The sequence below is a fragment of the Bufo gargarizans genome, chromosome 1, assembly GCF_014858855.1.
Source record: "Bufo gargarizans isolate SCDJY-AF-19 chromosome 1, ASM1485885v1, whole genome shotgun sequence".
Classification (NCBI taxonomy): Eukaryota; Metazoa; Chordata; class Amphibia; order Anura; family Bufonidae; genus Bufo; species Bufo gargarizans.
This window is the reverse complement of record NC_058080.1, coordinates 657313187-657339433: the sequence shown is the minus strand read 5'-3', so window position 1 is coordinate 657339433 and position 26247 is coordinate 657313187. Positions and strand designations below refer to the sequence as shown.

General features: G+C 47.0%; 1 protein-coding gene across 1 annotated transcript in view; it reads left to right on the top strand.

Moving 5' to 3' along the window:
* Window positions 1–16279, top strand: part of RAD17 (RAD17 checkpoint clamp loader component) — a 34739-nt gene extending 18460 nt beyond the window's left edge. The window contains exons 6-9 of the mRNA XM_044282783.1: window positions 617–763; window positions 12649–12769; window positions 14719–14776; window positions 15692–16279. Of these exons, the coding sequence (XP_044138718.1) occupies window positions 617–763; window positions 12649–12769; window positions 14719–14776; window positions 15692–15950 (585 nt within the window). The 3' untranslated portion in view covers window positions 15951–16279. The remainder of the gene's footprint in view (window positions 1–616; window positions 764–12648; window positions 12770–14718; window positions 14777–15691) is intronic.
* Window positions 16280–26247: the final 9968 nt, after the last annotated feature.

Below are 26247 nucleotides of genomic sequence, written 5' to 3'. Positions count from 1 at the left end.
GTGCCAACACGGCAATTTAACCTGAATACCAATATAGTATATCTTCCATGTACTTTATCATTTAGCTATAATAGCTTAATAGCCTAAATTCAGTGCGCTGCCTGTGCTGTTCATAGTGCGTCCTGTGCTGATGAATGGCAGGAAAAGTCTAAAGCATATTGGTACACCATAGACTTTTTCCAAGGCGCGGGTGCCCACAGAGAGGGCTCTGAGTGCCACCTCTGGCACCCGTGCCATAGGTTCGCCATCACTGGTATATGAGAAGCCTCAAAATAACAGATGTTGTTGGCGTGATCTCTTATTTAGTAGATCTGCAATATGTCTGTCTTGAAGTTCAGCTACATTGACTTTAGTGGGACTGGGCGGCAAAATCAGACCTAGAACATAGACAAGCGTGTCGCTGTATGTGGTAAAACACTGAAGGGGTCACCCGGTCATAGGCCTTTTGTTCTTTTACCATTACAGTACTGTATAATACAGTCGTATACTCTTAGCCGTTTATCAGGTCCAACTTGGTTTATTCTTGAGTTTGATCAGGATCCCAGGGATCATATATGACCCTTGCATGTCAGCGTACGGTTGGTTTTTATTCATTTCATGTGTTTACACCCTGCAGGTCAGGTCCACGCTGAATGTATATAGCTCCTCGGTGGCGAGCAGAGGGATCATACACGCCAACAGTTCCAGGGCTTTTGCCAGTTGTCAATCAGGAGTTGGATTCCGACCTCTACATAAGCCACAATGGCTTCTTGTAAATAAAAAGGTTGGTACAATATGTATTAGAGTGTGTTTCTTATAGAGACTCCACTTAAAGAGGAGCTGTCACCTCTCCTGGCTTGTCTGTTTTTAGTAGATAATTGTTTTCCACATGAAATTACAAATGTGGGCACTCTATGGTGTGCTGTTCCTCCATTATTCCTACAAGACCTTTATTAATAAATCACCAGTTGCGTATTACCCGTTGGGGGAAGGGGGGGGGGGGGGTTCCTGTACAGTCTGACACTGTACAATCAATGCTGACTGAGTGTGCAAAGACAAACCCCTTCAACAAGGCAAATGGTAACACCCAGTTGGCATTTTATTGATAAATTTATAGTAGGAAAAATAGAGGAGCGGCAAAGCATACAGAATTCTTATATTATAAGGAATGCAAGTATTTACTAAAACTGACATGTCATGAGAGGTGACAGCCCCTCTTTTTATAGGGCTTTCCCAGGAGGTAATACTAATGGCCCACCCATTTACCCACCTATTAGCTGATAAAAATGGGCTGCAGCGTTCACTTGAAACACTGCAGCCCCAATGCTGTAGTCCATGACTGTGCCGGTTACTGCAGGGTGAACTGGTCACATACAAGCAGATGCACTGTATTCAGGTACGCCATTGCTCTCTGCAAACACTTCATTCTACTGATAAGAGAAGCCATGTCTTCTGTATCAATTTCTGATGACACCAACAAGGAGGAAGTGCTTATCCCTTTCTCGCTCGTATCTGTGGGGGACACAGAAGACCATGGGTATAGCTGTTGCCACTAGGAGGCGACACAGCAAAAAAGTGTTAGCTCCTCCTCTCAGCTATACCCCTCCTGCAGACGCTGAGCTAATCAGTTTTAGCTTAGTGTCTGTAGGAGGGAGGCAGACATGTTTTCCTGCAAGTCTGCCAAAACCATTTTCTCGCTAGTATCATTGGGGGACACAGACCGTGGGTATAGCTGCTTGCTGCCACTAGGAGGCGACACTAGGCTAAGAAGTGATAACTCCTCCCCCGCAGGCTATACCCCCTCCAGCCTGGAGAGAGCATATCAGTTTTTAGCTTAGTGTCGTAGGAGGCAGACCTCCCTGCTTTTGCAGGGCGGCTTACTTTTATTATTTTATCTTTTTCCTCTTTTAGGTTGGGGAAACAGAGTCGCCTAGCCACTCTGTCTACCCCGGGAGCAAGGCCGGTGTCGGAATCCCCTCACCGCTCGCCCTCCCCAAGAAACGGAAGTGGACCAGGGCAGCCCAGCTCCCCTGCTTCCCGCCAGCCAAGGGGTCACCTGAATCCGGCGAGACCCTCCGCCATTCCAGTCTCCTGCCACTTCGTGTGCCAGCGGCTGAAGAGGTGACCCTGCTGGTACTCTGAGAAAGGGTGAAGAGAAGAGGATGAAGATGGGATGAGTAGTCCGTATTGGGTAAGTACCTCGGCCCTTCCCCTCCCCCTTCTCCCTTCCCCCCCGGTCACCTCATCATAAGATGGAGGACCTTTTTCCTCAGGTGGGCCATTCATGGTGAGGGCCCCACATTACCTCAGGCCCAATGTTTGGGCTTCTGTCCATACGGGGGGCCTGGGTTCTCCTCAGATTCTGGTCCAGTTGTACGGCCTGCGGGGTGAGCTCCCGCGGCCGATGTTCAGCCAGGGCACTTGCAGAGCGCCGCTCCGGTCACTCCACTCCCAGCCGGCTATTCGTTTGGCCGGCGCCAGAAATTTAGCCCCCGGCTCCTCTTCGGGCCTACCGGGACTCAGCCCGTGCAGTTGTTTTAGCGGCACGGGATGGGTTCCCGCAGCGAGAGTGTACACTCCCCCTCCAAATCAGTGGGCAGACATCGGCGGTTGCTCTTCAGGCCCCGCTGTGGTAACCGGCCGGCAGTACCGCCCGGTCGGCTGTGCGCCGAACTTTATGTCCCGGCTTTTGCGGCCTACTAGGCCGCAACTTTCATTCCAGTTATGGAGGGGGCGGGTTCGTCCTTTTGGCGCGGATTCTCCCTGACTAGCTGTCGCTCCTCCCCCAGGTGCCCGCTGAGCTCCGCATCTGGTCCTCTGAGCTGGGTTAACCCTTTGTGGCAAGTCGTTTGTTTGCAGCCAGCACTGCATTATCTGAGCGTCCCCTTTCTGCAGGCCAATTACCTTAGATTAGGAAGTTAACCCTAACCCCTTCCTGCCGGCATGTCCACCCTGGTGGTGGGGTATGGGGCTGGGCCCATGTCCTATCTGGACAGGGGAGGATTGCTCACAGTTTCCCAATCCGCCCTCCGGGGCTGTTTAGTTGAGAATGCACACATGAAGAATTCCCAGACCACCTTCTGGGTCGTCTGGTGTATAGGCCACCACATGTGAAATCCAGGGGAGCACATCTGAGGGATTCCCAATCTGCCATACGGGCCATTTGGTTGATAATGCTCCACCTGCACAAATACAGGGGAGCACATCTGAAGGATTCCCAATCCGCCCGCTGAGGCCGTTTGGTTGATAATGCTCCACCTGCACAAATGCAGGGGAGCACATCTGCAGGATTCCCAATCCGCCCGCTGGGCCGTTTGGTTGATATTACTCCACCTGCACACATACAGGGGAGCACATCTGGAGGATTCCCAATCCGCCCGCTGGGGCCGTTTGGTTGATAATACTCCACCTACAAAAATACAGGGGAGCGCATCTGAAGGATTCCCAATCCGCCCGCTGAGGCCGTTGGTTGATAATACTCCACCTGCACGGATCCGGGGGAGCACATCTGAAGGATTCCCAATCCGCCCTACGGGGCCGTTTGGTTGATAATGCTCCACCTGCACAAGCCAGGGGAGCACAGCTGCTGGATTCCCAATCCACCCTCTTGGGTCATTTGGTTGTTAATCCACATGCGCAATGCAATGGAGGACCTCTGGCAGTTCCCAATCCACCCTGCTGGATTGTGGGTCGATTGAGTACCGCCCACACAATCCTGTGAGCGGTCAGGTAGGGATGCCGATTCCACCTCCTGGGTGTTTTGATGGTTATATCACCGCTGTCACAGCCTGCAACTGCCATGGCTGGATGCTAAGAGGTAGAGCTGCGCACGAGCAGGACATTCCTCCTCGGTCTCCTCCGCACCTCCATCCTTCCTCATTAGGGTGATATTCAGAACCCTCCCTTCTGACAGGGGTTGGTTCTGAGGGAACAGTTCTGCGGACTCTGATATGAACCTTCTAGACTGCATCCATGGCAGTACTGATTGTCTGCATTGCCCCTTCCTTAGGCGGCATTTGTTTTGCTACTGGATACAGTACTTACCCTTTGTATTCCCTCCTTCCACAGGTGGACTGACGGCACTTGCACTGGTCCGTGCCAGCCATTTGCGTCTCCCCTTTCGGTTGTTGACGGATTGCTGTTCCACTGGGTACAGTACTGGCGTTATGCATTAGCCTCTCTTATAGGAGGCGTTATGGCTTTATCGCGGGTGGCAATGTTTGCTGTAAGTATTACCACCTTGCTTAGGTGGAGGAATTCTCTACCCACCGGGAACGGGACTATTCGTATGCATTATCCTCTTCGATAGGGGTGTAATTCTCTGCCATAGGGGTCAATTCCTACTGGGTGCATTACCCCCTGCCATAGGTTAGGTACTGGCGCTAACCTCAGGATACAGTACTCCCTATATATTTTTCTCCCCTTCATAGGTGGAGTGGTTGCACTTCCATTGAGGGTAATGCTTACAGTACGCGTTACCCCCTCCAGGGAGGGGGTTATTACACTACCGTTGGATGCGGTTCTGTTTATCTCCCTACCTTCCTTCCTTGACGGAGGGTTGCGCTACCACTGAATACTATTCAACAGTCGGGGCATTACCCCCTTCTACATCTAACGGGAAATCACTGAGCATCTATGCATGCTTTAATTCAACTAAGCCTCCGCACTAGATGCCGTGGCTTCCTTCACGGGTGGGCCGCGGCAACAGTCGTTGCCATTGGTGCCTGGTACTCTTCATCTAGAGGTATATGGATACTGGGACTGCTCCCATACTGTATCCTCCCATCTCTTCTGGTACTGGTGGTTGGCGCAGATAGGTCGTTCCTCGTTCTCTTAAGGGAGTCGCTCAGCAGCTCTTCAGGTGCCCTAGATTCCCATCCCTATGGGCCTCCACCGTTCAGGTCGGTCAGAACTTGGTCCTCTACAGCGTGTGGGTGCACGCCATTATACAAATGTTGGGATTACGACCCAGCGAGCCCAAGGTTGCACTGACTCTGTATTCTGGGCCACCACTCTTCCTCATTAGGTGAGGGTGTTTTGCTGGCATTCTGCATTGACTACTACAGCGTGTTCTCTAACTCAGGATGGCCGAGTGGTCTAATGTGCCAGACTCAAGAGTTAATCTCTTCCGTGTATGGGTGTTCGGGTCTCCAAATGGAGGCGTGGGTTCAGATCCCACTTCTGACAAAAAAGCAAGGGTAGTTCTCACAAGGGCCGGAGATCGAACTCATGGCAGTGGGTCAGCCCCCTCAGATAGGGGTTCTACCCTGACACTGCTTCGGCGGTTGCTCTGGTTTTGCCCCCTTTTTAGATGGAATGCCTCAGAATGGCTCTGGTTGACTGAGTTGGCTTGGTTCCATGCTACTTCTGGGTGTCCTTAGGCCTCTCCCTCAGTTTTACGCTGGGAGGAGCAGGCGGTAGCTATTACTGTACAAAGGGTATTTGCATCTCCACTACATGCTAGGGTTCCTACTGAACATTCCTATTGCACAGTTCCTTCGTCAGACGGCGGTTTCTTCCGACTCTGGGATTGGTATCCTGTACGGTGTGGCATCCTCCTCAGCTGGAGTGTGGCCTTTGCGTTACTCTGGCAGCTTCCTTTGTATGGGCTCCTCCTCAAGGGTGTATTTCATTACCAAGAGATCTGTACAGTGCCAGTCCCTGATGGCAATGGGCTTTGCCCTGACCTCTCAATGGTCTTCATTACTGTTAACTGTCCGTTGCTCTGACGACTATTGTTCTTGTGTCGTCAACTCAGGTTTTGCATTGGCGTCAGTGCCATAGCTATCAGCACCTTACTTGGGCGCGCTCGACTGGGTAGCTTAGTCCCTGTGGCACTCGTCTACCACTACGGTGATACTGTCCGTCAGATATGTTTACTTAGTCCCTGTGGCACTCGTCTACCACTACAGTGATTCCTCCCTTCAGTTATGGTTACTTCTGTGTCACATCAAGCGATGGTGGTCATTCCTTTCACGGCTCCTTCCGGGGGTGGACTACGGTCCCCCCAAGCCAGGCTGAGCGGGTGACTGTCACACCTTGTCACCACTGGTAGGGATTTCGTTCCTTGAACGGAACACCCCTATTTTTCTTTCCTGTCCTTCCTCTAGCGGGACTGCTGACCACCTTTTCCCTTCGGTCTCCTCGACCGGTGGCAATGGGTTGTATAGCTATGGAATCCGGGATCTATTTTTTTCCACGGAGAGTATTCTCTTATCTTGGTCTCTGCCCGCAAGTCAATATATGTCAATTATGGGTTTTTTTCCATTACCGGTTTCTGTTAACCAGAGGAGGATCCTGCGAACCTGGATTTTGGTTCCGCTCCCACAGTTGTGGTCTACAACCGGCTTCGCCCCGACGATCGGTAGATCGCTGGGGGCGTTTCAGGAACAAACAAGCCCCCCTCTGGGACTTCTTCTTCTTCTTTTTGTACGTCCATTTGTCCTTTGTCATTTGCATCAGGCAGTGCTCCGCCAGAATTTTCTTTCTGGCAGAAGGTCACCGCTTTTCGGGTCTTCTCGGACATGGTTTTTCTCTTCTTTCTCCCTCGTATTTTAAGGGTGGGCACTCCATCAGCCATCTATTTTGGCCTCGGAGATTTGCTGGTCCATATCTGGCGCGTTGGCGCGTTCCGCTGTATGGGTTTTCTGTCTGATTTTCTTGGAGGTCCTTGTCATAGCTGGCGTCTTCCAACGGGATGTTTTTTTTAGTTTTTTTCCCTGGGATGTCTGCCTGTCGGTTGCTTCCTAGCGGAGTGATGGCCTGGCCGTCCAGCGGTCGTCATTTCTCGGGTTCATCTACTCCAGACATCGCTTCTAGAGGGCAGCGTCTTGGTCTTCCGGCAAGTTCACTGAGTTTTTCGGGGGTCTTTTCTAGCCATCATCTGTTGCTGCTCCAGGCAGCAAGATCTTGCAGGCGGCAGCGGATGCCGCATCCTCGAGGGCGTTTTTTCTCCAGGGGGCGTGTGATTTTTTTCCCTCCCCGTGGACTGCTTTAGGACGTCCCACGGTCTGTGTCCCCCAATGATACTAGCGAGAAAATGAGATTTTTGTGAACTCACCTATAAAATCTCTTTCTCGCGTAGTTCATTGGGGGACACAGCTCCCACCCAGTGTTCTGTTTGCCGCACATATTGGCGGTTGGTGGGCCAGTATGGTCCTCAGTTCTGGTGCATTCCGACTGATGTTTGTCAGTTGTGGGTTGTGTACTGTGTTTTCCTTATTGATTTTTTTCTCCTACTCCTATTGCTTGGGCACAAACTGATATGCTCTCTCCAGGCTGGAGGGGGTATAGCCTGCGGGGGAGGAGTTATCACTTCTTAGCCTAGTGTCGCCTCCTAGTGGCAGCAAGCAGCTATACCCACGGTCTGTGTCCCCCAATGAACTACGCGAGAAAGAGATTTTACAGGTGAGTTCACAAAAATCTCGTTTTCTTTAATTTTTTATTTTTCCGATCGGACTACAGGCGGCCTCCAACCACCTGTTTTCTCCACACTTGTGGGAGAGACCAGTGGGTTCTCAAGCTCGCTGCTCGTTCCCCACCTTTGGAAGACAAGGAGGAACAGTCCCCCCTGTTACCATTGTGGCAGCACACTGAGGAAGGTGACACTGCTGGAATAAAGGTGGGCAGAAACCGTCTAGGTAAGTATTACCTACCTTTCCCTGCTGGCCTCTGCCAAAATCCCAGGGTTTAACCTTCCTCCCCTCCTCCCTGTAATGGGTTTTAGGGGTTAACCTTCTGCTAGGTCCCCTTCTCCTGTGTTTTCTAAAGTGAACACAGTAAAAGTTTTTTTTTTTTCCACAAAACCTTGGCCTCTCACCGACCCTCAGTGTGCCATCTTTCTCCAGGCCTGGCGGTACTCCAGCGCTCTCACTGGGCGTCTGTACGCCCATTCCCGACCTCCTCTGTTCTGGGGGCAAGGTCCCCTTGACACTCCCGCTCCTTCCATGCGCTGCTCTACCAGCCAGAAGTTCTTCCGGTCGGCCCCACCTGTACGCGAGGCCCCGGCTCTGCAGCCTACTATTAGTGATGTCCGGATCATGAACGAATCGTTCTTTTGAACCGATTCAGTTCACTGATCCGGAAGAGTCGGTTCCTCTGACTGAGCCGATCCGAATGAAACGGCTCAGTCAGATCAGCACAGAGGCAGCAGCAGGCAGTGAAATAGGAGCCGGCAGTGGACGCTAGCCCCGCCCCTCCCCGCCCTCCAACCAATCAGAGGCCGCAGCACTGACTCCCAGCACAGGGGGAGTCGCAGGGACTCAGAGAATCGGCTGAGTCTATTAGTTAAAAGAATCGAATGAGTCAGAGACTCATTTGATTCTTTTGAGTTAAAAGAACCGTGAGTCACCGAGTCCCTGCCAGGCTCCCTGCTCTGCGGCTCCCTGTAAGTCCGTAAGTCAGTCAGTCCGTCCGTCGGGGGGGGGGGGGCAGGCATTAATCTAGCATGTAGCAGAGCTGTGTGTGTACAGGGTGCATGCAGCAGTGTAGCATCATGCTACATGCACCCTGTACACACACAGCTCTGCTACATGCTGTAGCAGAGCAGGAAGTCTGGTAGGGACTCGGTGACACGATTCTTTTAACACTCTCAGACAATTATCACAGTCTGCTCCACTGCAGCAGAGCTGTGTTTGCCAGGAGCTTGTCCCTCCTGACCTTCGGTTCACTTGAGAGCCGACTCAGCAAGTGAACCGAAGATTCGATGAGCTGAGCATGCGCATTGATCTTCAGTTCACTTGCCTCTGCCGGCTCATGAAGTGAACCGAAGATCCGATTCATGAATCGGTTCATTTGAATGAGCTGATTCAAATGAACCGATTCAGCTCAAAGATCCGAACTTCCCATCACTACCTACTATGCCGCGTTTTACCAGAGTGTTTGGGGGGCGGGGACTGTACTCTCACTGCAAGAAACTTTGCGCCCATATCTTCAGCCCACTGAGCTCCGCCCCCAACCTACTTAACCCCTTCCTTGCCTCAGTGCTTCTGTGGCTGAGGGAAAAATAATTACCTAATCACTCTTAAAAGGGTTGATGGGATTGGGGCTGCATGTAATTCCCACAGCTATTATTATTCACCACTACCACGGTATACTGTACAGCCTATGTAGAACAAATTAGTTCACACCGGGTTTACTCCGCTGTGCATAGGGTTCCCACCCCAGAATGTAGTATAATAAAATATACCTCTCACTGCTGTGATTTTTATTATACTGTACAGCCTGTGGCATTGCCCACTTTCCTTAGGCAGAGTAATTCCACTTCCTCTGGATACTGTACAGCTTGTAGCATTACCCTCTTTTCTTGGAGTATTTGCACTACCACTGGATTCCTATTCATTCTGTATCATTGCTCTTTTTTCATAGGCAGGGTATTTGCACATGTGACCCTATACATCCGGTACCAAGGCCTCTTTCCATAGGCGGAGTATTTACTTCACCACTGGATACTGTACAGCCTGTCACGTTACTCTCCTTTATAGGCGGAGTACTAGCAATGCCACTGGATACTGTACGTCCTGTACCATTTCCCTACTTCCATAGGCGGAGTATTGGCATTACCACTGAATCATATATTCCTGGTAGCATTGCCCTCCATCCATAGTGGGTGTATTTACACTTCCACTGGGTACTGTAAATTCTGTGACATTATCCTCATTCCATGCAGTAATTGCGCTACCACTGGATCCTATACAGACTGTAACATTACTCTCCTTCCGCAGGCGGAGTAATTGCACTAATCCTGGTTATCTTCTGTCTTTTTTTTTTTTCGGGACTTTGTGGCGTTCCATGTCGCACTCCCTTCCTGGCGCAGTATTTATCCCATATCTGGTTCCGGTCTGGCCGTTTTGTACATTCCTATCATATCTTCCTCTTCTTCTTTAGGCGGAGTTGGTCTGCAGTGGCGGTTGATAATGTCTGATGGGTTTACGCAACTTTTATGTTTTCAGCCATGTACGTTGCTTCTACCTGTTCCCTTTTTTTTTTAGCTTCCGGTTAGGTCTGCCAGTTCAGGCAGCCTTCCATAGGTATCAGACAGCTTCTCTCTTCTCTTGTTATGAAGCTTAAAGGGGTTGTCCAAGTTATATTTATTGATAGATCGGAGGGGGTCCGACACCCAGCACCCCCTCCGATCAGCTGTTTGAAGAGAAGGCGTGCGCGGTGTCAGCGCTGCGTCCTCTTCACTGTTTACCTTCTAGCCATTGCATCTGCAGTGGTGAGCAGGTGTATTTACACCCAACCCGTCCCATTCATTTCAATAGGAAGGCTTGGGTGTAATTACACCTGCTCACCACTGCAGATGCAACGGCTAGAAGGTAAACAGTGAAGAGGAGGCAGCGCTGACACCGCGCACGCCTTCTCTTCAAACAGTTGATAGGAGGGGGTGTCGGACCCCCGCCGATCTGATTCTGATGACCTATCCTAAGGATAGGTCATCAATAAATATAACTTGGACAACCCCTTTAAGGTCCTCCTCTCCATGTCTCTGCTTACCACATTGTCATTCTCCTTGGGGAACATTCTTATGAGACAAACCCCTTGGCCGTTGGTCTAAACGGGACGTTTTTTTTATCCCGGTGGAAACTCTTTTCCTACCAGGTTACTACCCAATTTTTATTTTTTTTTGCTGTTTTTTTTGGGTCGGTTCCACTGCCTTGTTCTCATTGTGTCTCTTCTATCCCTCGATATTCTTTTCTTATGGGCTATAGTCATGCCTGACATCCAGGTTCTCTAGCCCTGATTTTGTTAATGGTACTGCTGGTGTGCTCTTCTACTTTGACAGCCTGGTATGGAGTAGGGGCTTGTCGCCTTCTGACACCTCTACTTCTTCCCACGGGAGGGGAAAGGGGGGGCAAGATTTGTCACATCTGCAATTCTCTGGCCCTTGGTATGCAGACACCATTTTCAGTTAGTTTTTTTTCTCCTGCCATGCCATGACTGTTGATCATTCTAGGGGGGTCTTTTTCTGGGGTACTGGTCCTTGGGCATCACCTTCCTTAGAATTTTTCTGGACCCAGGCTATGTTTTCATTCTTGTCTATCTTGTGGATATTCGGTGTGCTCTCCACTTCTTCCGAAGTCTCTTAAGCCGTGGCTTATGTCCCCTGGGCTGTTCTTCTTCTGCCTAGCCGGGGCGTCTGGGTATTCAGACGCTTTCTGGCTGGCCTTCCTTGGAATGGCTCTTCCTGTCCTTTTTTCAGGGGTCCAGGTGTGTCCTCCCACCCGCAATTCTGTGAAGGGCCCTATGACAGGCCTTGGATTCGTTCTGGTCTTGTTCCCTCCCCATGGTACTGCTTTTAACCTCCCATGGTCTTCTGTGTCCCCCAGTGATACGAGCGAGAAAATAGGATTTTTGTCTTGCCTGTAAAATCCTTTTCTCGCTGAGTTCATTGGGGGACACAGCTCCCACCCAGTAAGTACATTGCTGACTCTCCTTGATGGGTCCCTCCGGTTCTTGATTCTGACCCATCTTCGCCTTTCTTACCTTTTTATTGTTTTCTGTTGGCTTCTCCTGGCTGCTCCTACTGCTTTCATACAAACTGATTAGCTCAGTGTCTGCAGGAGGGGTATAGCTGAGAGGAGGAGGAGCTAACACTTTTTTTTGTTTAGTGTCAGCAGCTATATCCATGGTCTTCTGTGTCCCCCAATGAACTCGGCGAGAAAAGGATTTTCCAGTTAAGACAAAAATCCTACTTTCATGACCAGGCTTGAAAATCCAGGCAATTTTTCGTGATTTTGTGCATGTGGTGGTTTAGTGACCCTACATTTTCTATTAGTTTAACTACCAAAATAATTTTTGCTATGTTTTTTTACTTTACACTTAGGACTTTTTATTGCAATGGGTTCTCTATTTTGTAACCTAACATGTATAGCTTTGAGTGAAAGGGGTGACTATGGTGACAGTATTTTTAATAATTTTTTATTTTTTAAATATTTTTTTTAAATTAGCATTTTATTTTTTACTTATATTTTGACTTATTTTTGGCACATGTGTCCCCCAAGAGGTTATTAAGAGACTAGCCTGCATCCTGCTCTCCCTCCCTGTGCTCATGTACTGCTCTCCTGCCGGCAGTGGAGAAGGCAGAAGTGGTAATAAACCGCTCCTGTCTTCTCCTCAGGGTCCCCGCTGTGTCTCACTACCAGGACCAGACCTGATCCTGCTAGATTGCAGGAGCTTCAATCCTAGCGCTGTACAGCACAGGGATTTAAAGGCCTACCTGACCATTTATATATATGCCTTCTGCACAGGGTATGTACAGATAGGACAAATATAGTCAGTGGACAGTCGGGAAGGGGTTAATTTGATTCTGCTGCTGCTTTTATCTATTGTCGCACTGGGGGATCACGAATAATACAGTTTTGCAGTTTCGTAGCACAGTATGTAAAATGGTTTCAAATTGGAGGCTCTTCTTGAACAGCCTCTTAAAGATCCTGTTGGAGCATGATAATTAGGTACCTAAATATATCCCTGTGTGTCATTTACACTCACGATTTTCATCCTGGTAAGGCGATTTGTATTTTTACCAAAACTGGTTTTGCAAGCGATCCCCTCTGGTATTTCCGTCCTGTGAAATCTGACGCTTGCAGCGTACCTCTCACTCCCTCTTTAGTACACATTCACCCTGGAATCTCTGCATCCATTTTTCTTCATTTTCTTTTCTGATTACAGTATCGGGAAAATACACTTGCTGCAAGAGAACTGTTCTCTAGTTTCTGCTCCTCACCAATGTGCCTTCAGACCCAGGTGGTACCATACCTGGCAAAGCTCACAAACCCATTAAGAAACCAAGGTAAACTGTACAGTTATATCCGTAGTGACCTTTTTTTTGTTTTGGTTTTTTCTGGGGGGGGGGGGATTTAAAGAGGTCGTCTCACTTCAGCAAATGTCATTTATCATGTAGAGAGAGTTAATACAAGGCACTTACTAATGTATTGTGATTGTCCACATTGCCTCCTTTGCTGGCTGGATTCCTTTTTCCATCACATTATACACTGCTCATTTTCATGGTTACGACCACCCTGCAATCCATCAGTGGTGTCTGTGCTTGCACACTATAGGAAAAATTGGTGGCCGGGACTGCACATAGGCTAGTGCTTTTTCCTATACTGTGCAAGCACGACCACTACTGCTGGATTGCAGGGTGGTCGTAACCATGAAAATGAGCAGTGTATAATGTGATGGAAAAATGAATCAAGCAAGCAAAGAAAGCAATATGGACAATCACAATACATTAGTAAGTGCCTTGTATTAATTTTCTCTACATGATAAATGACATTTGCTGAAGTGAGACAACCCCTTTTAATAGAAGGAACGTAGAACGATAACATCCAACTTACATTACTACAGAACCTCAGAAAATCTGAGAAGGTTCTTCCAACTGAGGAGCTTGTAACTCCCTGCCACCCATTCCTTTCCCTAACACTTATCCCCCCTTTTAGTTTCCATTATTAAAGGTAATGTGTCTTTATGAGTCCTTCTTTTTTTCTTTTTTTTTTTTTTAGAATTTTTTTTATTTATTTTTTATTTTCCATGTTACTGTGCTTTACTTTTTTTTTTTTATATATAATCCTGCAATTTTTTTTCGCACTGGCTACTAGGTCTAATAATAATAATAATTTTTTTTCCCCTGTTCTGTACAGGTAATGATAATTTAACTACTGAAAAGTTGTCACCACAGGCAGAATTACAATCACAATTAACACCTCTGTATAGATAACACAGGATCCACTATTCACAATAGGTGATATCACAGCTTGACAGGTCAATAGGGTCAGCTCCTGTCCATTGTGTCTGTGGCCTACATGGCTGTTCCCAGAAGACAGGAAGTCCTAAGCTACTTTCACATCTCCGGTATGAATTCCGGCAGGTTGTTCCGGCAGAGAACAGCCTGCCGAAATTGTCCAGATCTGGCGCTGTCGTATAATGGGGTCCGGTGAAGATCTGTGCGCATTCTGGCCGACAAGCGGAGAACCGGCCAGACACAAACTGCTGCATCTGCCTGAACGGCCATGCCGGCGTTTCACGCTTGAGGTGTAAAAGTAGACTTAAAGGGAACCGGTCATCATGAGAATGCAAAGTGCGATATAGGCAGAATAGTATAGAGCAGGAGGAGCTGAGCCGACAGGTGTATAAGTTTATGGGAAAATAGTAAAACTTGTAATTTATACAATTATACTCCATCTACTATCATTTTGGGCTTGGAAGTCCAGGAGGCGGTCCTATCAGTGATTAACAGCTATCTGTGTATACACAATCATAGAGGGAAGGCTGTCAATCACTGATAGGACCGCCTCCTGGACTTAAAAACCCTGAATGAGCAGGAATTTACATGAATAAAATACAGGTTTTACTGAATCTTTTCCCATTAACCATATATCAATCTGCTCAGCTCCTCCTGCTCTAGAACATGCTGCCTGCAGCTCAAACACTATATTCAATGTGACGGGTTCCATTTAACAGATTTTAGGCCTAATGGCCTAAAATAATTGCAAGATTATATACAATTTTTTTATATACTGGAGAAAGTGACAAGGATAAAAAACCACAAAAAATTCTTTAAAAAAGTATTAAACATAAAAAGAGATTTAAACAATGGGTCATTTTCTGCATTGCAATTATTGCTACTTATGAATTATGGTGTATGAAGGGTGCATTTTGGGTATTCATTTAGGAACATCTAGTCACAAATTGTAAAGATTTCCTGACGATATTAATTGCAATTTCCTTTTTCTTCTGCAGCACAAATTGCATTTATCCAGGATGTTGGCAGGCTTCCCTTGAAGAGACACTTTGGAAGGTATAGAGAGATTTTCAGTCTGTGTAAGCTGTCAGTGTGCTGTCTTACTTAGTTTTTTTCCTTTTTATTTTTTTAAATCATGTCTTTATGATTCGATAGGGGCAGACTGTGAACTTAAAGGGGTTGTGCAAGAATTGAGGGGGAGGGGGGGGGGGGGTTGGCAAAACCACCCATTCTGCCGGACCTGCAAAGGGAAAATTACTTGCCTGTTTCTCAGCGCCAGCTCCCCACTCCTTCTCCTGCAGGCCTGCGATGCTCCGGTGGGCTCCATCGATGTCGGCATCCGGTTTGACATTAGCGCAGCCAATCACAGGCCACAGCGGTGTCCGGCTCCCCTTGCATCATGACAAATGGTCACATGATGCAATAGGAGCCAGATACTGCTTATGCACGTGATTGGCTGTGGCCATGTCAAACCGGATGTTGGAGCCGCATTTTAGCAGGAGAACGGCGGGAAGGAAGTCATTTTCTCTTTGCAGGTCTGCTCTCATCTCAAGAGCACTTATGTATGTTCATAAAACAGCTTTTCCATGGAGATGTAAGTAAACAGTACCGCCTTCCTCCCTGTAGGTCCTACGATTATTCGCAGCATAGGGGATAACTATTGTGTCACAAGAATGGGGGGCCACTTACCCTCAGGAGTGCCCTAAAATGGATGGAGTGGCTGGTTGGAAGAGCACGCTGCCGCTCCATTAATTTCTATGGGACTGCTGGAGATAGATCTCTCATTTTCATAGTATCCCCTAGGAGTCCTGTCAGAATTTTCTCCCATCTCCAGATATATCACAGAGATCATATCCTGCTCTCAGATAGGGCAGCAGAAATCACAGGTCCACACTAAGTACTTCTGTGTTTTACAATATAACTTCAGTGCTGTAGTATTTCAATCTTGACTTGTGTGTAATGTCTGTCTAGGATAAGGCTGGAAGCCCTTACCGACAAGGACCCCGGAGTAGCAGATGTTGACAGTGGTGATGAGGAGGACCCTGCTCATGGACAAAGCACTAAAGAAAGTGAAAACAGACCCAAGACTCAGCAGGGGTCAGGTGGCTCATTACTTCCTTCCAGCCAAGGAGGAGATACTGATCTTCCACCCAGTCAACCTCAACCTGTTACAGCCCAGGCCATTATGGAAGATGAAGAGCTGAGGATAGAGGAATTTGACAGTGACTGATACACGCCATGTGTAGGATCTACATTTGTGCAGCGGTCTCGTGTATTCTGTCTGAACTTAACTGAAACATTTATTTTCATGCAAATTTGCTGTCTGTCCGGGCAGCCATGGCTTTATGCATTTATTTTATAGAAACCGAAACCTATTACACCAGAAGATAAAGTTGTCACCTTTCCATGGTACCTCCTCACACCCATGTCCACTTGCAGGAACTTGCGCAGACCTCCATACAGTTTTATCGCAAGCCAGCGATCAGAGAATGTGAAATGTAGATTATGTAAGTTCTGCGCTAAACTATTTATGTGAATAAAAGAATTCTGTTTTCCAAACGGGTTTCATATTTTCTTTGTAACCTAATTTCTAGTGTTGAGTGAAGCGAGCTTTGGATGCTACATCCAAAGTCGCATCGTTCAGAACTTCTGATTACTACTGTATGGAGATTCATCTCCGTACAGTATTAGAATGTATGGGCTCCGATGAGCTGAATTCGGTTATTCACAAAGTTGCGCTTGACTTTGTTGATTAACTTCGGTAGTTGATTTTTAAAGTGGAAAACCACTTTTAGGCTACTTTCACACTAGCATTGTTTAAATCCGGCGTTCAATTCCGACACCGGAACTGCCCGCCGGATCTGGAAAAACGTGTGAAAACAGATTACATTTGAATCCTCAGGATTTTGATCACAATGAAAAAATGCATTGGAAAAAACGGATCCGCCATTTATGGACTTTAACTTTTTTTTTTTTACATTTTTCGGGTTTAACATGCAAAAGCCGGATCCGGTTTGACTGAGCACAAGGCGCCGGCGTTAATGCAAGTCAATGAGAAAAAGGCCTGATCCGGCGTTCAGTCAAAGTGTTCCGGATTTTGGGCCGGAGGTAAAAATACAACATGCTACGGTTTTCTGAAAAGCCTGATCAGTCAAAAAGACTGAACTGAAGACATCCTGATGCATCCTGAACGGATTACTCTCCATTCAGAATGCATTAGGATAAAACTGATCAGTTCTTTTCCGGATTTAAGCCCCTAGGACAGAACTCAGCGCCGGAAAAGAAAAACGCTAGTGTGAAAGTACCCTAAAACTTGAAACCGAACTCTGCTTCGGTTTCCGAGGTACCAGTTAGAACCGAAGCTGAGTTCGGTTTGAAGTTTTAAAGTGGTATTCTACTTTAAAAATCAACTACCGAAGTTATTCAACAAAGTCTCTCACGACTTCATGAATAACTAACTTTGGCTCATCAGAGCCCATACATTTTAATACTGTACGGAGACGGATCTCTGTACGGTATTAATCAGAAGTTTTGAAAGAAGCGACTTCGGATGTAGCATCCGAAGCTCGGTTCGCTGATTTCCCTGTGAAGAGGCATTCTAACAATTTTTTTGGACATTGCAACCCTAACGCCTCATGCACACGAACGTATTTTGTTTGTGTCCGTTCATTTTTATTTTTTTTGCTGTCCGCATCAGTATGTCCATTCCGTAGCCCAAAAAAAAAAAAATATAACATGCCCTATTCTTGTCCATTTTGCAGACAAGGCTAGGCATTGTTACAATGGATCCGCAAAAAAAAACTGATGCCATACAGACGTCGTCTTTTTTTTTTTTTTTGCGGACCGCAAAACACATACAGTCGTGTGCATGTAGCCTAATTAGCTAGCAATATTTTAGCCGCTTCATCCCAGCTTAGATAGGTGCATACATGTTGAACCCTTTTAATTATGGTACACTGTGAGATATGATCCCCAGTCTGACCACCAGCCCAGAGCTTTCTGCCCTGTGTAGACAAGAGGTCAGTCTGCCCTGTGTGGCTGGTCTTCTGAGAACTGCAGGATTACATCAGCATCTATCAAATTTCTCCTGGCGGCTCTCAGATCCCTCCCCACCAAGCTCCATACTCCTTGCTCCTCTATAGAGTGCTGCTGAAGATATCATCTCTGCCCTGTCGAAGGCCTGTATTACACCAAAAGATCATCTGACAGATTTTTTGACCAATCAGTGGTCAGATGGCCACACACACACACACACACACACATTCCTGTCAGGAGGTCCTTCTAATAATAAGGGTCCATTCACACGTCTGTATGAGTGATCCGGATCCGTTCCACAATTTTGCGGAACGGGTGCTGACCCATTAATTTTCAATGGGGCCGGAACGGATGCAGACAGCACACTATGTGCTATCCGCACTTCTGGATCCGCAATTCTGTTCCCGAAAAAAATAGAACATGTCCTATTCTTGTCCGCAACTGTGGACAAGAAAAAGCATTTTCTATTATAGCGCCGGTGATGTGCGGTCCGCGAAATGTGGAAGGCACATCACCGATTTCCGTGTTTTGCGGACCTGCAATTTGCAGACAGCAAAACTCCTACGGACTTGTGAATGGAACCTAATGGTGGAGAAAAGTATAATTATTCACAGACTGCCACCATTAAGACCTGGCCTTTATTAGATTTGTATAAAAAAAATACCAATAGGTGCCCTGTAAAACAAGGGTCAGGGTACTGGGAAGAAGGGAAAGAGAATCTGAGCCCTAGTGCTTCCCTATTCTTTATACCATGCCTGAAACGGAATGGCCACCCCGATTGGGACGATCCCGTATCAGGAACCTCCTGTATACCCTAGGATAGCCCTGACATCCGGATAGAAGGCCACCACCGTTTGTACAAGTGAATGTGATGTTACCAAAAATAAAAAAACAGGACAAGGTCCCACAAATTGCCAATACCCTATATAGTACGTTATACCGGGTAACGTCAAAATATATTAATCTTTTATATATAGTAGTCTATCTGTCCCAGGTGGTTGCAGAGAGCATCATGAATCAACCTCACATGATGTAATAGTTCCAACGCGTTTCGCCTTATTACCTAACGTGGCTAATCAGGGGACTGTTATTATCATTTTAAGTGGATCCGTAATAAATTAGCGTACAAGTGTGTCAAATTAACCATATTCACACCATACATATTTAAAATATATCAAATCAATAATGACAACTGTAAATACTTAGTGTAAGGAATAGATACAGCCGCACTACCGGTATTTATCGTCCTCCTCCTAGGAGATAAATCCAATAAAATTATTAAGTAATTATGTGAGATTGGCCAGATGAAATGATCCCCAGAAAGTATTCTATAGTAAGGGGTATGTCCAGGATATTATGGTACTTGCGTGACCAATCATGTCAAGTGACTCGGTCCACGGGGTATCCGGCAACAGAATGATGGAGGGAGTGGAAAGACCGCCGGTGCTGGTGTGGCTAATGTCTCCTCAGTTGGTCCGGTCACACATTTACCCTGTTCCAAATTATTATGCAAATGATAATTTTCTCATTTACCTAAATAATTTATGTAAATAAGTCAGCATAATTCTCATGTTATCAACTATTAAGAGTAAAATTTAAATTTTATTGAACAAACCTAATGATAACAGTATTTTTTTTTTTAAACATAAAAAACGTACAATGCACTGTTCCAAATTATTACACACAGTAAGTTTCAAAAACTTTATAGGTTGTAAAGAACAGAAAATTGTCATTTGTTGTGTTTGCAGCATATTTACTGAAATCAAAAGCTTTTTCAATCAAACTTTTAACAACATTTTAACTTTTTAAACATTTTAACATAGGACCCCTTATTTGATAGCAGCTTCACGAGTCTTGCATCCATTGAACTTGTGAGTTTTTGGACAGTTTTTGCTTGAATTTGTTTGCAAGATGTCAGAATAGCCTCCCAGAGCTGCTGTTTGGATGTAAACTGCTTCCCACCCTCAGATCTTTTGCTTGAAGATGCTCCAAAGGTTCTCCAAAGGATTGAGGTCTGGGGAGGACGGAGGCCACACCATGACTATCTCTTCTTTTATCCCCATAGCAGCCATTGATGCAGAGGTATTCTTTGCAGCATGAACATGATTTTATTACGGAAAGCATAGTTCTTCCTTCTGTACCAGGCAGGGGTGTACATAGAAATCATTGGGCCCCATAGCAAGAATCTAAATTGGGCCCCCTAACTCCACCCACTACCCACCTCTGGCCCATCCCACTACCTACCCTGGCCCATCCCACTACCTACCCTGGCCCCTCCCTTGCCACACCCCCCATTGTATTCCTACTGACCCAGAGAATAAAAGGCACAGGTCAGTTTTGCCGCAAAGGGAACGCCGTAGGAACAAAACCCGTAAAATGGTGGAGGAATTGCAGGTTTTTTTCCAATTCCACCCCATTTGGAATTTTTTGCCTGCTTCCCACTACATTGTATGCCATATGAAATGGTGGCATTAGAAAGTACAACTTGTCCCGCAAAAAATAAGCCCTTATATGGATATGTGACCGGAAAAATAAAAAAGTTATGGCTCAAGGAAGATGAGGAAGAAAAATGAAAATGAAAAAATGAAAAAAAAACTCTGGTATCCTATTAAAGGGGTTATCCAACCCCTATTATGCCCCCCAAAATGCTTGGCCACCGCATACAGATAATACTTATGTTCGGCGGGGTGCAGCCAATAGCAGGTCGTGAAGGAAATGAGCCTTCCTAGCGTCACCCGTGATGCTAAGGAGGTTCGTTCCTATTGTGGCCTGCTATTGACTGCCCCCCACATCTCTGGATGTTTTTATTCATGTGATGGGGGGATGCAGTGGTGGCCATGTGGGCATCAGTGACGTGGCTGCCGGGAGCGGGCAAAGTATTACCTGTATGAGGTGCCCTGGCATTCTGGGGGGCATTATAGGGTTTAAATAACCCCTTTAACTCCTTGCTGCTGATGCTTAGTTTACCATGAGAAAAAATAGCCATTTATCACTAATAATGACTTGAGTATAAGTTGATATTGCTGTCATAACAAGAAATAAAAGCGTGAACATCATACATTATACAGTAGAAAAAGAAAGATAAATGTAACGCACAAGAGTAACTACAGCCCCAAGAGGTGCCCTCAGTCGGGTGGACTCACCCTGTCCACTCCCAGAGGCAGTAAAAATAGAATAAAATTAACTGGGCACTCTCAGGATATCTGAACCAATTGAAATTTTATTAGCATATATTACAATAGCACCACACAACAGTATATATTGGCGGTAATAGTAGACACTAAATATCAATATATATAAAAACACACGACATGCAGTAATAGCATATAAAACAACTGGATAATAGAGATCTAAAAATGTAATAAAATTCAAGGAATAAAATTGGAATACTCGATAGTAAAATGTTCGTATAAATATTCAGCCGAATATTTGTATGGAAAAGTCGGATACTAGTAGCAATAAACGGTGTCCTCTAATATTGTCCTATTCGATTTGATCACAGGGGTATCCAAAACTACAGTCCCAATACGTGGTCCACTGAACCAACTTTAAGCGGCGTCCCGCTTATCACATCCACCAGCAGCGTCCCACTGGACTAAAAGTCATATGAATAAAGGTGCTGGATAAAATCAAACGGTCTTACCGTCTCCCTTGATAGTTCAACGAAGGTAATAATGTGGTCCTCTGAGTCTGTAGACCGATGGTTCGTCAATAAGTTTGCACACTGACAATTGTTGGCACATGTATTCAGGCCTTCCACATGGACTCAGGCCTTACAGGTTATATTCCAAGTGAGCCATTCGTGTGACAGACGATTCCTTCTTAACAGATATCAAGTCGATTCTCCAGATTCCCAAGTGGTCCAAGTTTCTGGGGTCCTGTCTAGGCTAGACGCGTTTCGGGGTATCACATTACCCTTTCCTCATACGTTATACACTAAAAACATGATCTATTACACGTTACACACCAATAATGTTGTTAGACCTTGCACACACCAGTAACTCCACCATATAGTGCCTCTCCCATACACTATGCACAAATAATAACATAATATGCTATACAGATAAATAATCCTGCTAAGGGTCCATTCAGACGTCCATAGTGTTTTGCAGTCTGCAAATTGCGGACCGCAAAACACTGACGCCGCACATCACCGGCACTTAATAGATCATTCCTATTCTTGTCCGCAGCTGCGGACAAGAATAGGACATGCTCTATTTTGTTCCGGAGCCGCGGACTGGAAGTTTGGGGCAGTGGACAGGGAATGCGGATGCGGACAGCACACTGGGTACTGTTCGCATCTTTTCCAGCCCCATTGAAAATGAATGGGTCTGCACCCGTTCCACATATTGAGAAACGGATCCGGACCCATTTAACAGACGTCTGAATGGACCCTTATACAATGTGCACAGATAAAGCCACCATATCCTGCACATAGTGGGACAGGGCAGCTATTAGCAATTTTTTGTCCCATAATTGCCACTGGGCACTGTTAGAGGTGGCAGATGTCAGGGACACTGCAGTGGGTGGGAGATTAGAAGCTGCTAGAGGCTCTATGAGGGGAGTGTGTTCTGGCCGAATACTATACCTTATCAGGTACCACTTAATGCACATGCGCAAAACCGGCCAGGACACACTGCGCCTGCGCTCGGAGCCACGGCTGGGTAGGAGATGGTGTGCACGTGCGGCTATATACTCCCGTCGGCCACACACATCAGGATTACGCGTGCGCACTCACAGGTAGGTAGATTTGGACCGGAGTATATAGCTGCACATGCGCACCATCTCCTACCCAGCCATGGCTCCAGGCGCAGTGTGTCCCGGCTGGTTTCGCGCATGCACATTAAGTGGGCGCTTCTCCCGCGGCGCTGCTATAATTTTTGACTCACACCCCCTCCTCCAGCTGATTCTCGTCACTTCAGGTGCGGCCACGTCAACGGAAGTGACAAGGGTATAGCATTCTGATAAGGAATAGTATTCTGACAGAACAGAGTGAACATAAAAGACAAAAGGTGATGGAGATGTGTTATTAGAGGGAGGGTAGCAGCAGCTGGCATGGGCTCTTTTATATGAAAGGGGAAAGAAGCAGGTGGCATGGACTCTGATAGATCAGGGGGCAGAAGTTGACAAGGGCTTTGTGCTAAGGGATTGGGCACATGAAGTCCAATAGGTAATAGGGGCTCTGTTACTGATGGGTGGACAGAAAGAGATTGGAGGAGGACAGAGGGTTCCATGGGCTTTGTGAGTGGGTGGTGGTGACAAGGAATACAAAAAGTGGCAGGGGCTCTGTTATGAGAAGGGGGCACAGAAACTGGTACAGGTTATTTTGGTCACAGAAGGTGGCAAAGAGTCTCTGGGGACTTCAGGGAACACAGGAGATGATAGTGGCTGGAGGCCACAGATGGATGCACCTATTCTGTGGGGAGAGTAGTAGAGGGCATACAAGAGAGGTTCTGTGGGGGCCAGGAGGGAGATAATAGGTAACAGCAGGATAGAGGGAGGTGGCAGGCAGCTAGTGTCCTACCTCAGATTCTTTCCTGCTGTAGTATTTTTTTTACGACTGGCGCAGGGGGCGTGGCTTCGTGGATGTGGGCGTGGCCGGTGAAGTTCTGTCAGCTTGAGCCTGACACGGATGGTCGGGACATCAGCAGAGTGTGCTCTATTGTGTACAGAATGGGGGGGACGGGGGAGGTTCAGAGGGGGCAAGCAGGGCCCGGCCAGGACTGAACGGAGGACAAGTGGGCGTTCTTCCTCAATGCCTGATAAACTGTCTGCAAGGGTTGGGGCCTTCCATGCGCTCCAGGCCCCATAGCAGCTACGTGGTTTGCCTATATGGTAGGTACGCCACTGGTACCAGGGAAGAAAGTGGTCAGTCAGAAACTCCACATACTTTGCAGAGATCATCTTTACACCTTCGGGGACCCTAAAGGGGCCAACCAGCTCTCTTCCCATGATTCTGGCCCAAAACAAGACTCCACCACCGCCTTGCTGACGTCACAGCCTTGTTGGAACAGGGTGGCCGTTCACAAACCATCCACGATCTGGACCATCCAGGGTTGCACGGCACTCATCAGTGAACAGGACTGCTTGAAAATTAGTCTTCATGTATTTTTCTCCCCAATGCAGCCGTTTCTGCTTGGGAGCATTGGTTAGCGGTGGCCGAATAGAAGGTTTATGCAGAGTTGCAAGACTCTGGAGGACTCTACACCTTGATGTCCGTGGGACTCCAGAGGCACCAGCAGCTTCAAATATCTGTTTGCTGCGATGTAATGGTATTTTAGCAGCTGCTCTCTTGATCTGATGCATGGATCTGGCAGAAATCTTCCTCAATGTGCCTTTATCTGCACAAACCCATCTGTGCTCTGAATCCGCCACAAATCTCTTAATAGTGCGATGATCACGCTTAAGGGGTTGTCAGGGTTCAGAGCTGAACCCGGACATCCCTCCATTTTCACCCCGGCAGCCCCCCTGATATGAGCATTGGAGCAGTTCATGCTCCGATGCTCTCCTTTCCCATGCGCTAAATCGAGCAGGGCAAAGGTATTTTCAGGAGTTCCGGTGACGAACCGGGCCCTCCATGGGGCTGCCAGGAACCCCGGTGACGTCACTGGCACTGATGGGCGGGATTTAGCGCTGCCCTAGCCAGTAAAACAGCTAGGGCAGCGCTAAAGCCCGCCCATCAGAGACGGTCACGTCACCGAACACACTGCCGGGTGGAAGCTTCCGCCCAGCAGTGTGTTGTTGAAAACAAAAGAGCCTGTGCCCTGCGCGATTTAGCGCAGGGCAAGGGAGCGCATCGGAGCCTGAGATGCCCCGATGCCAACATCAGGGGGGCTGTTTGTGTGAAAATAAGGGTATGTCCGGGTTCAGCTCTGAACCCTGACAACCCCTTTAAGCGTGATCATCGCATTATTAAGGCGGATTCAGAGCACAGACGTCTGTGGCGGATTCAGAGCACAGACGGGTTCATGGGACAACCCCTTTAAGTTTTCGTGAAATATCTAATGTTTTCATACCTTGTCCAAGGCATTGAACTATTTCTCTCTTTTTGGCAGCAGAAAGATCCTTTTTTTTTCCTTCCCCATATTGCTTAAAAATGGTGCTCTGCTTAATAATGTGGAACACCCTCCTTTAGTAGTTTTACCTTAACTGAAAAACAAAATATTTAATATTTGCGACACTTAAATAGAATTTGCATAATAATTTGGAACAGGGTGTAGTTGCTTATACTTTATTGGATTTATCTCCTAGGAGGGTACAGCCTTGAGGGTATCTTCATTTAGTGGAAAAATCCAACAGCAGAAATCTGAGGCTGACCCTTGGATTCCTGCAGCGGTTTTGCAGTTGCACTGATTTATGGCAATCATTGACTGTTTATTTTTATATTTTTCAAGATGCCGAACACAATTTTTAATTTTTTTTTTTATTTGGGAAAGAAAACTTAGCATTAATAAAAAAAAAAAAAAAAAAAAAAGTGACCTTATGCCTCATTCAGACATCCGTGTTGAAATCTGTAATAAGCTGGTCAGTGATTCATCAGTGAAGGATCCGTGTTTTGTCCGTGTGTTCGTTTTTTTGCTCTCCGTGTGTTATCTGTGTTTCACGGACACTGGATAGCTGAAAATTAATTTTCATAGCATCTCCTCCTAATGGTCCGTGAAACACGGATGGCGTCCATGTTTTTCACAGACCCATAGTCTGTAATGGGCGTGATGGGTGGAAAAAATAGAGCATGAAACACGGATGTGTGAATACATCTATCAAAATGAATGGGTACGTGTGCTGTCACACGGAAAGCACACGTCTAGGAGGGATTACTCTGAGGGTTCTCCGCAAACGCACAGGTATGATATGCAGATTGTTTGGTGGTTTCAAATCCCCAGGGAAAATCTGCAAAGGAGGTTGCCATCCTGCCCAAATCCGCACCCAAGTCAATTTACACACCGGCAATTTCTGTAGCGTGTAGATGACATTTGATAATACTTATTATGTATTAGGCCTCATGCACACGACCGTTGTTCGGGTCCGCATCCGAGCGGCAGTTTTTGCGGCTCGGGTGCGGACCCATTCACTTCAATGGGGTCGCAAAAGATGCGGACAACTCCGTTCCGTTGCCCCGCAAAGAAAAATATAACCTGTCCTATTCTTGTCCATTTTGCTGGCAAGAATAGGCATTATTACAATGGGCCGTCCGTTTTGTTCCGCACACGGACGGCTTCGCGGTTTTCGGAATGGTTGTGTGCAGCTGTAGTTGGTAAAGTGTGGACAGACCACATGCTGGGAAAAGGACCTGTGTGCTAAACTGCACAGCATGCAGATACCTCTCTCCGTGATCAATACCAGATCAGGTAGGAGTCTTCCTGGACGACCCCACTGATACATGTCTGGCTGCACTGTGACCACAGGACGTGGCTGGAGCTGGGACTGCACAGGTGCTCTCAGGTGAGGCAGTGCCCAGCCCTCAGGTCATGTGACCAGTAGGGGGCGGGGAG